Genomic DNA, 16,200 nt, shown 5'->3' with positions numbered 1-16,200 from the left:
TCGCAATATTTGATCCACCCGTTTTGATCATTAAGATAGACCCCTCAGTCATAAGTTCTGCATTAAAAGTAAGTTAAGTAGACAAACTTTCTGACTGAATAAAACAATATTCAAACCTTCCTTATACTTTTACCTCATTAAAATACAGTTCATTGGTATATTTTCGTAAGGCCCATTTTTTGAGATTTACTCATAAAAGTATCCCAGATTGGTAGCAATGTCCAATCATTACTATGTAATGTATACATTACATTTTACAGCATTGTAATAGTTGGTCAGAAATACGCTTTATAAGCAAATTAATAATACCTGTAAATAACAATATTTCAGACACATTTTTAAAAGATAGGCCTACAAACAGATATTCACTTATTTTTTTAATACAAAAATGATACTTTAAAAATAAATAAGTTTACTAGGTACAGAATAACATTTACTAAAAATGTGTTAATATTTCAAACATTTACCATGTAGAGCACCAATAAATATATTAATGTGACAAAATATACTAAAAATATGGATGTACAGAATAGTTGTTTCGGTTTACTACCAAAAGAATGTAGTGTTTATTATGAGTTACCATTTGAGGAACAATTCAGAGCAAGTAAAAATGCATAGACTACTGATAAATGCCAACTTGCATGCCCTATACAATGAAATAGTAGACACGCATATTGTGTATGCAATTTCACTATACAGTGTTAGCAGTTGTAGTAGGTAGCTTATGCTATTTCAATGTACATCATATACAGTTTGATCAGGTAGTGCACCAGTATTCAATGTGACTTTGTAACACAGCCATTAAGGGTCTGAATTATTTCCTCCAGGCAGATAATAATGCTTTTGGGGTAACATTATGCATTGGCTTTGGGAATAAAAACATCACTATTAGTGTTAAAAAGAAACTGAAATCGTATTCAGGAATGTTTAAGCTCATATATAACTAGAGGAGTGGGTGACCCTACCTAAAAAAATTATTTAAAAAAAATGTAGTTAACACTGCATATAAATAAGATGAAATTAAATATGTACACAAAGAATACTGAACATTATCTAAATTATAAATGATCTGTGTAAATTGTCTACTACAAAAGGGATATTAAATATGTAAATACAGATGTTGCTTTTTTAAAATACTTCAATAGTGTGTGTCAGGCTTTCTTTGGAAAATAATAATTTCAAAGCTAATGGTTACAGAAGGGCTTAGTTTGCCACTAAAAGGTAAAAGGCCCTTCTCTGACTACAGAATCAAGAAATGACAAAATGTATCCATATATACCCATAATTAATATCCCTTTAAATATTTGCTTTCTGTCCTATATTTAGTTAGTTGTTACAGCCTTCTTTTGTGAAAGTAGTTCTTAGCCCAGATTCCACCATCCTGGTTAGGGCCACAATAAAGCGGGAAGTGACATCATAAATGGAGTTCCATGTTCCAGCACTTCCTTTGGACCTTTGAGGGCTTTAACATTGCCCTCACAAAGCATCTTGGTGTATTATATTTCCCACACAAAAGCAGCTTTTCATCAAAAAGTTCATAAGAAATGTTGAACATTTCTCTGTTCGCCGTTGACTTTCTGTTTTTCTTTTACTCGTAGAGTTCTCATTCGTTGTCTATATCCGCAGCAGACCGATTGCATCCAGTGAAAAACATTTAAATTCGTCATATTAAAAAAAAAAAAAAAGTCAGCCACCCAGTATGACTGATACTTTTTTAGCAGCAAAACAATTCATTATTTTCATTATATATTAATATTTAGAAAATATATAACAGGATGATTTTTTTTCAACAATCTTTCCAGGGAATGCTTTTCCGGAGAAAAAAAAAAGATCAGAATTCAAAGTGCTGTGCTATGTGTATCCTTCATGTCATGTCCATTTTAACTTCCTCTCATCTTGGCTTTTCACACCTAGAATGTAAAATTAGAAGTGGTTAGACAAGCCACTGAATGTCATTCCGACTTGTCACAACTACAACCTTCAAGTGACATTTTATATGCAGATAAACAAGTGCTCCACTTCCCTTAACCATTTGGTTAATGCTCATAGCACAAGCACATACACAGTCTAGGCTTAGAAGCAAGCAGAATGACCTGTACTAATAGGGATAACAGAAATAGGGGGGCATGTATCAAGATCGACCGACGCAGCTCTAAATTGGCAGAGTGTAAAGTAGCGTCCTGCCGCGGCTCAAATTTTACCCCATTCCCGAATGTATTGTGCACACAGATTAACAGACGAATCTGAAAAACAGTGCCTCCCCTCCAAATGGACTACCTCAATTGAACAATAGGAAGGTCATTTCAAAATGGGTTAACCTGTGTTTTAAATAAAATGTGCAAGTTTTAACCCACTAAAGCCCAGGTTGCTCATCTGGAGAGGCAGAAATTACCTGTGTTGACGAAATGTCTTGACTTTATATTATATTATTATTATACGACTGATAAAGTATACATAATGAAAAGGATAACTTAATGAACCAAGTTTATTATATGACGAATACAAACAATTGTACATAATGAAATAGCAGGTGCGGAGCAATAATTTAATCCTCAGGGAGATCAAAAAGGGTAATGCAGACCATAAATACTCTCCCATCTTCTCAGTACTCCCTCTGATCCTGGGTTGTTCAGGAAGGTTAGGAGCCTGGACTCTCTGTCATAAGAAATATGTTATGACTGCTGCCATAATGCTCTTTGCACCCAAATAAGACCAATTTGAAATCGTTCTTATTTGTGGACCCTTTTAGGGCCGGCGCAGCTGACCTGCCGCTTCATAAATCTAATTTTAATATCACAGACTTACTTCATTTACAAATGAGCCCCACCTACAATTTGCCCATGCACATAATTAAGGCTTGACATGCCTTAAAATGCATGGCTAATAAGAGGCGGAACGTATTGCATGGTGGAGCGCATTTTGGCGGTGTTAACACGGCCTTAACTTGCCAAAAGTGTCATGACACATACAGGGCAATTTTAAGGCCAGCCTAAACTTGGCACTTGATACATGTCCCCCATAGGGTATTAGACAAACAGAAAGATTGCATTATATAATCAATATTTGGTGTGTGTGACAACTAACCATTACATTTTCTAATTTTCTATAAGCTTTTGTGCCTATAGTTTAAATACCACAGCTTTCAAACTCACTTTGTCACCAGGGGTACTGAACATTTTAAGAAAGAAAAGTAAACAGCAAAGTAGAAGACAAACAAAAGAAAAAAGTCCAACTTCTACCAGATTTAAAGGTATTCCAGCAACTTGTTGTGACAAGCATGTGTGTTATAAACTGTTTATATAACATTAGAGCTCATATCTTTGGACAAATGCAGTGAGCCTTTGACAAGTCCAAAACATGCGATTCACAAAATAGGTTGATACATGTTGAATTACAGTATCAGATACCTTAGGTAGCCATCACATTTATATTAAAAGCAAGTATCGGTCTCTTGATCACCTGCAGTAGATAGCTTATTGTGAGGCTACTGAAACACGATCACATGACCTATATTAGTCATAATATCTGCAAAGCCATCAGAGTCGCTTCAGGTATATGATACTATGTGTCGGGGGTCAGATGTTTCCAAGTGAATGTATTATAGAGTTATAGTTACATTTGTTGGGAGGCTGTAAACAAAAGACACATATTAGTAGTTATCTGCTGGCTCCAAATAATGGGAGTTCCAATTTATTTTTTAATATTCCCATTACACCCTCATTTAAACCTGGTAGTACTGGTAATTTTAAAGCAAGAAACTGACAGCAGGTGTTAGGGTCAAGCAAGCTTTTGGATATTGTTGTGAGGATTCCACAGATTGTGAATGCTCACTACAAGCAGACAGGCAACAATATAGTGATGCTTGTTAATACCAAACAAACAAACAAACAGCATCAATGCCCAAAATATATGACAGACACATAATATCTACTTGTTGGCAAAAAGCAAGCTTTTTGAATTTTTGTCATGGAGTTTTTGTTTTTAATAACAAACCTGCAAGTTCTTTCGTTTAACTCAAGCTGCCTGGACTTGCAACGCAAATGTGTGAATTTGCAGGAACATTTACAGGTGTGTGGATCCTGTACAAACAAGTGTTTTCTTCTCTCTGAGCAAGGCTCACAGTGGCTGCAAAAAGGCAAAAAGGAAAAAGAGGTCTAAGCTACAGCGCTTTAGCAGAGAGAGAGAGAAACACATGCAATACACCCCTTAAACATCAAGCACACCACCTCCACGAGGCAGACAGCACAAAGAATACATTTCTTTCCAAGTGTTAAATAAAGAGGTTAACAAAGCCATTCTTATAAACCAAAATGTGACTGATAGTGCCTCACACCATTTTGTTTTTAGCTTTTTAAAATAAATTAAATATAAATGACCGTTGTATCTGGAGGATGTTCTATCAGTGAACTGTCACTGCAAAGGAAAAGGGTCTGTCATAGTTTTATGATTTCAGAATTCAGTGCAGCTATGCTAAATTCCAATCTGTGAGTAGGAGCAATTTTGTTTTTTAAGACATTATTTGTGAATTTCAAGAACCGAATAAAATGTATAGAACCCAATAAAAGGTGATTACAACACTTCAGCATGCTTGGACAGTTTATATTTGTGCATATTTATTTTTAAAAAGCTAAAGTGCATGTTTTTCAAGCATGGAACCTCTGGAGCAATAAACTTCCTTGCAAATAAAAAAGCATACATTTCCTGATAAATTAGTAGCACACATATTCAACACAGGCCATATCTATTAAGCAGCAAAACAACAACACCTCCACCCATGAGATTATGAACCAAAATAATGTTAATATTCAATGTTGTATTTATAGCATGTATTTCAGGGGTGGTAATTATGTAGCCACCTTATAATATACTGGGAAAGGGATCATTATAAATATATAGGGGGAATTAGGGGGAGTCCTGCATCGGGTCAGGTACCCACGAGTGACCCGCAAAAACCAAAAGCGTTTTCTGTCCTTTCAGCGTGCTTGTCTGTAACCCTTTCCCAAATAAAGTATTAGAAGGTAAATGTACCAGTATTTCCTGAACTAAAGCAGGAGGCGATTAGAGAGGAGTCAGCTGGCTGAACAGTGTTCTCAGTTTGTATTGCAGCTTGTTTGATGCATCGCAAGACCCTTTTATCACATCTGCTTGGTGATATTAAAAATGCTTGTGGACGAGGTAAAACAAAAGATAGCTCAGGGTTTATATCATGTGGTGGATAATAATTTGAGAGGTAAATCACAAGTGTGGAATTCTTGTGGAATCACAGCGAATGAAAATAATGAACATGTGACTGGATTCGTTGCTTGTAAAACCTGTCATTATGTTTCTGTGTACGACAGACACAAAAACTGGTACATCTCTGCGAAAGCACAGGTGTAGCTCCCTTTCAACTGGTGGCACGAAAGGAATAGACAGGTATTTTATAGTAAAGTAAGTAGAGATAGTTAATATGTTACAATCCAGACCACTAGAGAAAGCTATCATGCTGTATAGCCTATTGAATAAACTCAATTTGTTTGAATGGTAGATATATCTGTGTGTGAATGTGAAAGCGTGAGAGAGTCGACGCAGGCAGTAGGTAAGGGACAAACACTTGTGGGTTTGGGTCGAGTTGCAAGTCTTATTAAAGCAGGTCGGGTCACGGGTAAGAAGGTGCTGCAGGGTCGTGCCCTGTAGTAGCGGGTCCGGGTCGGAAGTGGGTCATAAAAATCGGACCTGCGCAGGACTCTGGGGGGAATCACAGATATAAAGTACTATCAAAGTTCATACAATGAGTTCCTTAGAGAAACCATTGCATTATCTATATACTTAGAACTATATGATCATGTGTATCTGTAGAAATATAACAAACACAGACATCATTTGTTATGTGCTTGTAGGCTTTTGTACATTCAAATTCATTTTTAAATAGACCTTTAGTGGCTTCCAATACATGTTTGACCTGCCATTGTAGCTTTACAGATTCTGTGCTTTTAAATTAGTTCCTCCCATTAGGGGAAAATGGTGTGTTAACAAGGGATGAGCCTTGATAGGCTGAATGGCCTTTTCTCGTTCTCAAACTATTCTTATGTTCTTATGTACATATACCAAATCAATTGTCTGCTCTCATGGCAAATGGACATTTTGTTAAAAAAAAAAGATATCTCCATCAGTGAGAACACTCCTTAATATACACAACTAAATAAAACTCAACATATTCTGTCCTTAAAGATGCAGTATCTTTTAATGCATTATTGTATTTCACAATCCAAGTTAAAATACAAATTCATTACTATTATACAATGTATTATATGGAAAACAACTTTACAGTCAGTTTAATTGCTGTATCTGAAAGCCTTCCTTTCAAATGAGTAGTTTTCCTCTTCGGACCTTGCCAATGGCATGCATTTTGTATTTTTCCGTACACTTTATGGGGGTGGGGGGGTCTGAAGATGCTATTCTAATACATTAATTCAAAAAACAATATGCTGAATTGGAAAAAAGTGTTAGAATCGAATATGTCTGATTGTCTGGTGTATGTCTGGTGTATTTCTACTTACAAAAAATGGTCAACCACAAGAAAATCCTGGTCTAATGTCTGTAGACATGAAGATACCAAAGATTTCAACATCGATAAATGGCATCTTGCTTTAGTCAAACGATGTTGGGGGAAGGTTTTCCATGAGAAAACAAAATTATATTATTGTGCAACATAAAATATTTGACCTGTAGGTTACATTTGTGGCACCATGTTCTTTGAAAGATGTATTTTGTAAGAGGGTTTGCGGTTTGTAAACCAAGGATGGCATATTTAACTCAAGCCCTACTATTTAGTTCTATAAAAAGAACTGCATCCTCAACATCTAATGTGTGCCTATATCTTTAAAAACAGTAAAACATAACAAATAAAAAGGTCACAAAAACGATTAGTTCCAGTTTAAGTTATACATCTGTAACAAAAGATCTGGGTGGAACAGAAGAAATATGGTTTGCACAAATCACCAGACACAGACAAGTAAATCTATAGAGAATAATACATCAACAAATGTGATTCTAACAACTGTGTGTGATTAGTATTGTTCACCATATTAATTTAAAATAAGAAGCCATGCTCAGTGATGTCAGTATCTTCCATGTTCACTCTACGAACCAAAGTGCCACAAACATAGCCTAGTGGATTAAAGCCACACTGTAACCCAGTGTATTAAAGCATCAAGCCAGTGAAGGGTGAATTATAGGAAATAAATAACCTCCTCCCAAATTAACTTAATAATCAAGAGTGAAACGCTCAAGTGCAATTGTGGCTTGGAAAATGCACAGCTGACATACGAGTTGGGCTTTTTGTCTCTGTTTTTCTTTATTTTTCTCTTAAGACCTTTGCCCTTGCCTTTCCTGGGTTTTCTGGAAAATAAAAAGAACGCAAACATCTACAATGTATAGGACAGTTTTTTTTTCAAGCTCCTCGTTCACATACATACATCTATACAGTACAATGTGTCAGTGGCTTAGTTAGAATACACAAAGGGTGAACATATATAACCATAGTTACTATCAATACTTAGGCCTGTTTATTTTAAATTTAATTTAATGTTTATGAACGTTGAGATACGTTTAAAACTAGCTACAGTCAGGCACAGTGTGGACAGGTGCAGTAGCTTTGTGAGCGCATCTCAACCCTGCCATTCAGAGACTGACAATTCTACCAAATTGTGAACTCATTTTTGACCTGAGCTGGATTTGAACCTTTTAACAGTGTTACATTGATATGGTTCCCCCAGTGTTTTAAATTAAATCCCCATTTACACTTACTAACATCCCACTGAAAGCTTTCACAACATAGCAAGCAAAATCTGCTGTGTTTTCCATGCCATGCCCATATAACACTGCAATGTTTAATGTATTCTATGTAATGCCCTTTTGCTTATGCAAATAAATTAAGATAGACTAAAGATGCATTCAACAAGTCATGTTAAGGTACAGTACCATAAACATGACATTTACAGATCTACCTCTTATAACTATGGTGCACATTGTTTTCAGTGGGCAATCTTATTCAAGTTCAAAATAGGACAGGGGCCATCAGCCCCATTATTCCAGCCAAACAAGTTCAGCAAGGAGGAATTTCATATAATATCGCAGTCTTCCAAACTAAACTAGAACTCTTGTCTCAAACCAGTGTAATCAAGTATGTTGCATTACACTTAAACAAAGTGCATGTTTGCTTTCCTTCTAACTATTTAGAACCGTTGGGAACAGACACTGTTCAATATCATAACCTATAGCATGCTAAAAATGCCTCAGTTAGTCTTTGGTTATGTTTTTAATACTTATATTTTAGAAATCAGAAGTAACCCTTTCAATAAAAATTAGAGAGACAGCGGTACATTTTTTACGTGAAGAATTATAATGATAAAGTTTGGTTTCAACAGCTGGTATCAGCATGCATTTTATTGTGATTCGGACAGACTGTAAGTCAATTTGGACTAGCAGGGTTTGGAATAACAAGAGTCTATCCTACCAAAAACACACTTTAACAAAAAGAAAGTGTTGGCCTTTTCTTTTTGTTAATGAACTGACTATAGTAACCCCACATAATGTCATCTATTTTTTCCAAATGCCACTGGGATATTCATAGATGAGTCCTTGTTTAAAAAGGAATACAAATATATAGTATTCACAGGTTAAGAACATTTACAGTGGGTTATATTATTATATAGCATATCTTATTTTTTCAAAACAAAAGATACTGCACCTCTGACAACATTTTTTGGAAAATTAATTTTAAATATACACTCAAATCTTTGGAGTAATTTTTCATAATTGCTTGCGTATATTGCCTCTTCTGTAGTATGAAGTTTAACAGACGACAGTCAACGCAAGTCTTAATAGATACATGTATGTTATATGCTGTGAATCCTCTCCTTAACAAAAAATGAATGACATAATAACCTTTTACTTACTTTTCTTTTTTTTCTTTGACATCTTTCTTTGGTCTGTGGATAAAAATATATATACATATATGTAAAAGGCAATGATGAGGCTATAAGGCATATTCCAAATCATAATTCTAAATGTTTATTATGCTAAAACTACCCTGGTATTGTGAACGTGTCTTACCTGCATTCACATGTACTATGTTCTGTGAAACTCATTATTCCTATATGTTGACTAAGATGCGGTTTGATTTTCATTATCTAAGAAAGGAAAAAAAGAAAAGATTTTGAGTCATATGTAGACAGCGGCAAAGTATTATCTAAGCTCTTGCTCTTCTTTTCATAGCCCTCACCTCTAAATATGGCCCCCAAGCATTCACATGAACACATTTGGTATAATATTTCCAGCAGTAAAGCATTTTGATTTATCTGTGGCTTGCTTTTTAAGTTTCAATAACCAATGTTAGTTGGACTTGCAATACTAGGTGAGCTGGCATTTTCCTTCAACAGTGGCTAAAATAAATATACAGAAAGGGAAGGGGTGGGGGTACAAGCTAATTTGCTTTGGTGGTCTCAAGTAAACCAAAAAAATGAAGTATTCATTTAGCAAACTTCATGTCCTTACCTCCATAGTTACATTGTGCGTTTCCTTCGGCACACACTCTAAACTTTCATCACTACAGCAGCCCGCGCATCTCATGAGTGGTACGCATGAAGGCTTGAAAATGTACTCTACTTCATCAGGATACTCCTGGAAGATGTCTACTAATGTCTCTAATGTCCGACAATAGCTTCTCTCATAGACTTCCAAAAACGTAATAACTGCAAATAAAGGAGAAAAAAAACTTTTGAGATTATTTGTTCATAGCTTTCACTTTTACCTTTTTTTAAAAAGAATATCCAGCATAAACAACACAGGTTTGACACAGGAACATAATAACAGGTATACAAATCGACAAAGGCGAGTTATGGCAGACAAATGCATAATATCTAGTTTACTGCTAATGTAAGGCAGAGACAATATCCCTTTTTCAACACAATGAATATATATATATATATATATACACACAGATCAGTGCTGGGACGAACACAGGATTTTCATGTTCAGATATTCGCTCATAATTTAAATATTCGTTCGGATATTCTTTTGTGTTCAAAAAGTAATAAAAACCATTATATTGCTCAGAACACAGGCAGAGACAGCATAGCAGCAGGGCAGGGAGGGGGCACGCTCCCTGTGTGTGCCTTTATTTTACAGCAAGACGTTACAATATGTAACACACTAAAGCAGAAAAATATCCCAGAAGTAAAGAATACGTTGTGTGGGCATTAGTTTACCCCAATCAATTAACTACAAAACAAAGGATGTCAAATATCAGTTCAAGTTAAACGTTTTGTTTATTCCCGAAATAAATAGCACATAAAGTTTACTTTAATATTTAATATTAAATATATGTAATATTTGTGTGAATATTTGGATATTTGTCCCAGCACTAATACAAATATGAATAATTTCTGTAACACCTGTTTACAGTTTAATAGCCAAGAATAATTGCTTACATATTACAAGAAAAAAATTACAACGATATTCTTAACAAAAAATACAATAACATAATAGTTACCTGAATTTATTTTGGGGAACGCCTTAAAATGTCTATACTGTTTTCAATAATAGGCCTATAAAAAGTAGAGAAAAAGTGGATAATTTGTGAAGGTCTACTGTCAATTCCACTGCATAAAACTGAAACTAATGCCTAAGGTTCTTGGATAGACTGCTGGTTTTTCAAACTATTTATACTTTCAGCTTTGTTATCAATATCTGATAAAAGTAAACTAAAGGTGTATCTTAAAATAATATTTACCATTGACAGTAGACAAGTATTGTATTTTCAGTGCCTGTTTCTGATTCCAGAGCATGTTTTTGTCTTTTGACTTTATTTGATTTGATTCACATCAGGTCAGACCCCAGTGAATATTTAACTAAATGTCATTTTAGGTAGGTCTACTTTTTAAATCTTTTTTGTGATGTTTCAATATCTTTCTACAGCAAGTGGACATCGCTCATAGCATTATATAACAATTTAATTGTAGATTTAGCATTCTGCCTTGTTAATGTGCAAAAGAAGCATTTTTGTAAAAGAAAAAAAAAAAAAAGGGATATTCTCTCCTCAGTCTGAGCAATTATTACCCACGGATGTAATAAAATAGTTAGTTTGGCCCGGTGTACATACAAGAATGTTGGTCTAATCTAAATAATGTGTATAGTGTCATCATTTCCTAAAAATTCATTCTTCCAGAACAATGAATACAATCATGTGAACTTGGGTTTATTTTGACAGTTCGTAAACTAAAGCTACAATGTTCCACAAAATCGATTCTAATACAACTCAAGGTGTCTGTACATCATCCCTTCATTATTAAACCTTGCTGACAGTAATTTTGTTTCTTAATTCTAAACTAATCTTTCAACTACGCCACTTCTGACATTGTAAACTTCTGACATTGCGCTTTCAGCAGTATGTTATACATCTTGGACCTCAAAAAAAGACCTCTAACTATTTTAAAGAACATACAATCAGCAAAGTCTGCTGCACCCTGCAATGCTCCTCACACAATGTATTTGCCACCTTGCAAACTGACCACAGTGTTAAAACATCAAATCACATGACATGTTTTCCTAACCTTTTACATCAATGCCAGGGCTAAGAGTGTGTTTTTTTCTGATAACAAGGCATTTTAGTATTGTTTTAATAAGTAGATGGGTGATATGGACAATTAGGCATAATAACCATTCATTGTTTTAATTTCATATCACTGTGAACATCTGTGATACCATGTTGAAGGTTATACACTTTTAACTACACAGATCTCAGTTATTTGAATTGTCTAAACTGTGCCAGGTGACAGTCTCTTTTCAACCTGATAACACATCCCTCTGTTTGTTCTGCTTTTGCTTCTGTAAATGTTTAAGCCTGGCTTTACATCACAGAAAAAAACTGAGAGTGCATTCTGAGAGTTGCTTTTCACCAAAGGATTTGCCGATTCTAACGTGGCAGCACACCTGAAGCATTATTGACAAACTTTTATAATGTTCAACTCAAGTGTGTTACTTTAGCAAAACAAATCTAATCAAGTCTTCACTGTTAGTAATACTGGACTATCAACTCATTTTTAGAGCACGGCTGCCATGTACACAAAAATGCAACAAATGTTTCGACTCCTCCCTCCCATCGTATCGACTTTCCAAAATCTATTCGGTATGTGTCCAGAAGATGGCAGTAAAAGCCGGACATTCCTAAATCTGTGGCCCCTGCCTCTCCCTCCCATTCCATTCCCTTAAGTCATTTCAGAGGTCTAGTCGAAGACAGTCATGATAATACCTACTAATACAAGAAGACAGTTTTACCTCCATTAGGTTTCCTCTCTCCATCTCCAGATATGTGAGCAGTCTGTGAAAAATATGAACAGTCAAACACGTATATTGGCAGATTTGTATTAACAGATATTATCCTACGATAGTTCTCTTAAATTAGCTCTTAGAATCCCTAGTACTGCACAGTATTTTAAACTCAGTAACTCAGCAGTAGTGCTGCTGCTACTGGACCCACAATAATGTAAACAGAGTGTAAAAATACTTTTTTTTCCCGCAGTTCATTTTTTAGGGGTTTGTTTTCAGCGTTTTAAGTATATAAGTGCATGCATTTTTTTTTATCTGCTACTTTTTTTCAAACGTGGAACTCTTATTATATAATGCAATTATAATGCAAAACTTTAAGATAAACTTGATGTTTAATTAAAATATTATATATATATATATATATATATATATATATATATATATATATATTACACCTATAAAAGTAACACAGCTTTCTCTCAGCACTACATGACGTGTGATTTATATATATATATATATATATATATATATATATATATATATATATATATATATATATATATATCGTATAATAGTAATAATAATAATAATAATAATAATAATAATAATAATAATAATAATAAATGTCTCACTTTGGTCGAATGAAAAGGTGACACTGCATTTTTTTCATTACTTTGGAATGGCTTCACTCATTTTTGTCTAAAGACGTGTCAATGCATTTAGTCAGCTGCTTTTTTTTAGCATATATTTAGGGTTTTTTTTTTTTGGCTTACAGGCGCGAACAGTTCCTTAGCGCCAACCTTTTAATGAGTGACAGTACACTAACTGGGTGGAAACGTATGGCACAGTGAATCATTAAAAAAAAGGGATGTTATCAAAGCTGTAGATTTTTCTGTGTCTGTTGATTTTCTGAAATTATTTTATTAAAGTTCCCATTTTTTGGACTGCTCGTTAAATTAATATATTGTTAGAGATCTGATATACTCTTTTATAAAGAAACGTCATGATAGAATGTCTATATATTTTAAACATATATGGTCCAATTAATAAATTAACGCGAGTGAAGATTATTACGTTACATATCCTAAAAGTTGGTTAGTTTATTTTCTTTTGTCTTTTCTTTTTAGGAACGATAGTAAACTATGGCCTGTGGCAAAGGTGTATGAATGAATGAATGAATGAGACGAGAGGAGACCCCCATGACTATATCATTAGTCACATCACATATTTGTTGCAGTATTCCACCCCCAAGTCTGGTCTGTCTGTATGGAAATGTCTAATTTCCTGCAAAACCATTTCCATTCATGTACAATCTATATTATTATAATTATATTATTATTATTATGCTCGAAATACTTTAAAAGTACTACAAACATAACCTGGCGGTTTGCTTAAGATTGCATATATATATATATATATATATATATATATATATATATATATATATATATATATATATATATAGACACACACACACACACACACACACTTTTATTCAGTAAAGTCTGGATTTTGATTAATAGTCAAGTAGTCTAGTCACGTCACGTGCAGACCTGGCTGACATAAAAATTGACATTACAAATTGTTACTGTGCCTTTAAGAAACAACAGTTTATGTGGCTGGGAAGGTCGTTGCTACTATTACTAGAATTAAGACTGCAACGTTTTTCCTCAAAAAGTAAATAATTCACACAAATTCACTGAAGTTACAGACAAAATCCCTCAACGTCAGCATTTCATTTCATGGTAAAGTTTATGTAAAATGCTAAGTCTGTTTTAAATTAAGTATGACCTACTAGGAAATTCCCAAGGACAATCTGTTTCATAATTGGAAGGTTAACAATATTACTGTTTTCTTGTCTAATGAAAATTTAAAGAGGCCTTACCTTTACAGTTGAAATATATAGAAGGGCAGCCAAAACAAAATGTAGTAAATTCAGAATAAAGTTCATGATTGTATTCCAAAGGTGAATGTCGAAGTTTAAAATCTTGTACAATAAAGCGTGTTTCTGAAGAAAAAAAATCTGACGAATCTGTAGAATAAAACTAAGGCTATGGAAACAGTAACTCCATATCCTGCCCCACTATCCTCGAAGCAACACCTGAAAATATTATAAAGGTTGTAGTCGATATCTGTCGTATGACATGAACCAGATCAAAATGACTAAATGTCACCTTATAGTGTAACAGTCTTCTTTATAAAATGCTTATAATATGGGTTCAATCCATAATTCACAGAAAGACCATACTTGAAGTTTCACCTTCTCATAATAGAAGTTTCAATCGAAACTTTTACAGACGTCCAGCAACGTTTTGCATTTTTTAATCTGTTTAAAAAAATATTTCCAAGGATATGAACCAACACAACCTTCCGTTAAAAAATCAATAGGCGTGCAAATCCAAGAGTTAGAAACCAGATGTATGTTATCCACTTGTTAGATGGTACAGCAGACAATTATTTGTACTTCAGATTCAAACCGCTTTTTTATGTAGCCTTAACCCGTGTGAACAACTCTGACAGTACTGTGCTTGTGAAGATTCTGGCTCAGTCTACTTCTTATGCAAGCTGCGATCATTGGATTTTCAACAGAAGGGGGTGGGGAAAGAGAGGGGGTGTGGAGTGAAAACAGTTTATGGTTCAGAGTGACAATTCAGGTAACCAAGCTTTATTGCCAAAGTGAGAGCTGCTGTTATGCAGCGTTGGTTATCAGAGAGCAGAAAGTTGACAAGGGGTGTAGTTGAAAATAAATATATTGAGCTATACTCGGCGCTGTGCAATCCAAGAAATAGGGGTGGAAAAGATGGAAAAGTGCTGCTTTTTCTGGATGTGAAATATAATCGTAACCGTTGAGAAAAATGAGACACAAAATGAAAAAACATAATACTGCATCTGTTATTAGCTACTTTAGATGTAGTTTGTATCAGACACACCATGCAATAACAGCATGCGATGACACTCTTTTGCAAGACAAAAAACAAACAAAAACGTTTTAGGCCCGTTTTGCAAGTGTAAGCAACACGTTGTATTTGGAGAAATCTACGTGCTGCCTGGGTCATCGAAGTGACGTCTTGCAATACTATTCTCAACTTTCAAGTATTCCATCCATTACAACAAACAGGCAGACGTTAACTTAGTTGTTTACAATTTAGCGTTCCCACTCAAAAGAAAAGCGCATGGATACACGTTATACCAAAAGTCGTGCAAGTGTTTCAGTCACAGTAGTATATTTTAAATATACCGAAACTTCATATAACAATGTGTTAGTTTTGTGTATAGTTAACTAATGAGTAAAACATTTGTGAACAGGGCCATATTGCTCAGTTCATAATAGTTTTAATACTTCAGGTATTGCTGTTTATAACTGACCTTGACTCTATAACATAATGATATGCATTATAGGGTAAATCAAGGTTGACTTGGACTAAACACAGAGGTGTAACAACTATTTTTAGTAAAGCATCATTTGATACTGAACTGTGAATGCCAAAACAACACCGGTTCAGTCAGTTCAAAAATCCCAGTCAATATTAAAAAATAAAACACTGTAAATACTGTAAACTATTACATTATTCATTTATAATTTTATTTGATAGAGGGAATTAAATCTTTTATAAATGTACTTGGACCACTTCACATATTTTGTTGGATGTGGATTTGCTGCATGTAAAAAAGTGAAGTCCAATAATTACTTCAGCTCTTACAGCAGGCTTTAGTTTTACAGATACCATTTTGATATCATAGTGTTTCGGGTTCTTGAGATAGTAGTAAGACAGAGGTTAAATTCAGTTTAAGGCTCAAGCCGTTTATTTTTACAATAACTCAATAATCACAAAATAAAATCGTAAAGTGAGGGAAAGGGAACTGGGAGTCGAAAATGAAAATTATTATAGT

General features: G+C 34.4%; 1 protein-coding gene across 3 annotated transcripts; it reads right to left on the bottom strand.

The window, feature by feature from the left end:
* Positions 1-364: 364 nt before the first annotated feature.
* LOC117403077 (vascular endothelial growth factor A-like) lies at positions 365-14,845 on the bottom strand. 3 transcript variants are annotated; one of them, XM_034004976.3, is made up of 8 exons: positions 14,195-14,845; positions 12,319-12,361; positions 9,538-9,734; positions 9,097-9,173; positions 8,940-8,972; positions 7,309-7,380; positions 3,994-4,125; positions 365-1,910 (listed from the first exon to the last, which is right to left on the bottom strand). In XM_034004976.3, exons 1-8 carry the CDS (start codon positions 14,258-14,260, stop codon positions 1,892-1,894), a joined length of 639 nt encoding a protein of 212 aa, XP_033860867.1. In that variant the 5' UTR covers positions 14,261-14,845; the 3' UTR covers positions 365-1,891. The 3 variants fall into 3 exon arrangements, with proteins under 3 accessions (XP_033860867.1, XP_033860868.1, XP_033860869.1); XM_034004977.3 differs by lacking the exon at positions 7,309-7,380; XM_034004978.3 differs by lacking the exons at positions 3,994-4,125; positions 7,309-7,380.
* Positions 14,846-16,200: the final 1,355 nt, after the last annotated feature.

The sequence above is a fragment of the Acipenser ruthenus genome, chromosome 5, assembly GCF_902713425.1.
Source record: "Acipenser ruthenus chromosome 5, fAciRut3.2 maternal haplotype, whole genome shotgun sequence".
NCBI lineage: Eukaryota > Metazoa > Chordata > Actinopteri > Acipenseriformes > Acipenseridae > Acipenser > Acipenser ruthenus.
The sequence above is the reverse complement of the archived record's forward strand: the minus strand, read 5'-3'. Positions and strand labels throughout refer to the sequence as shown.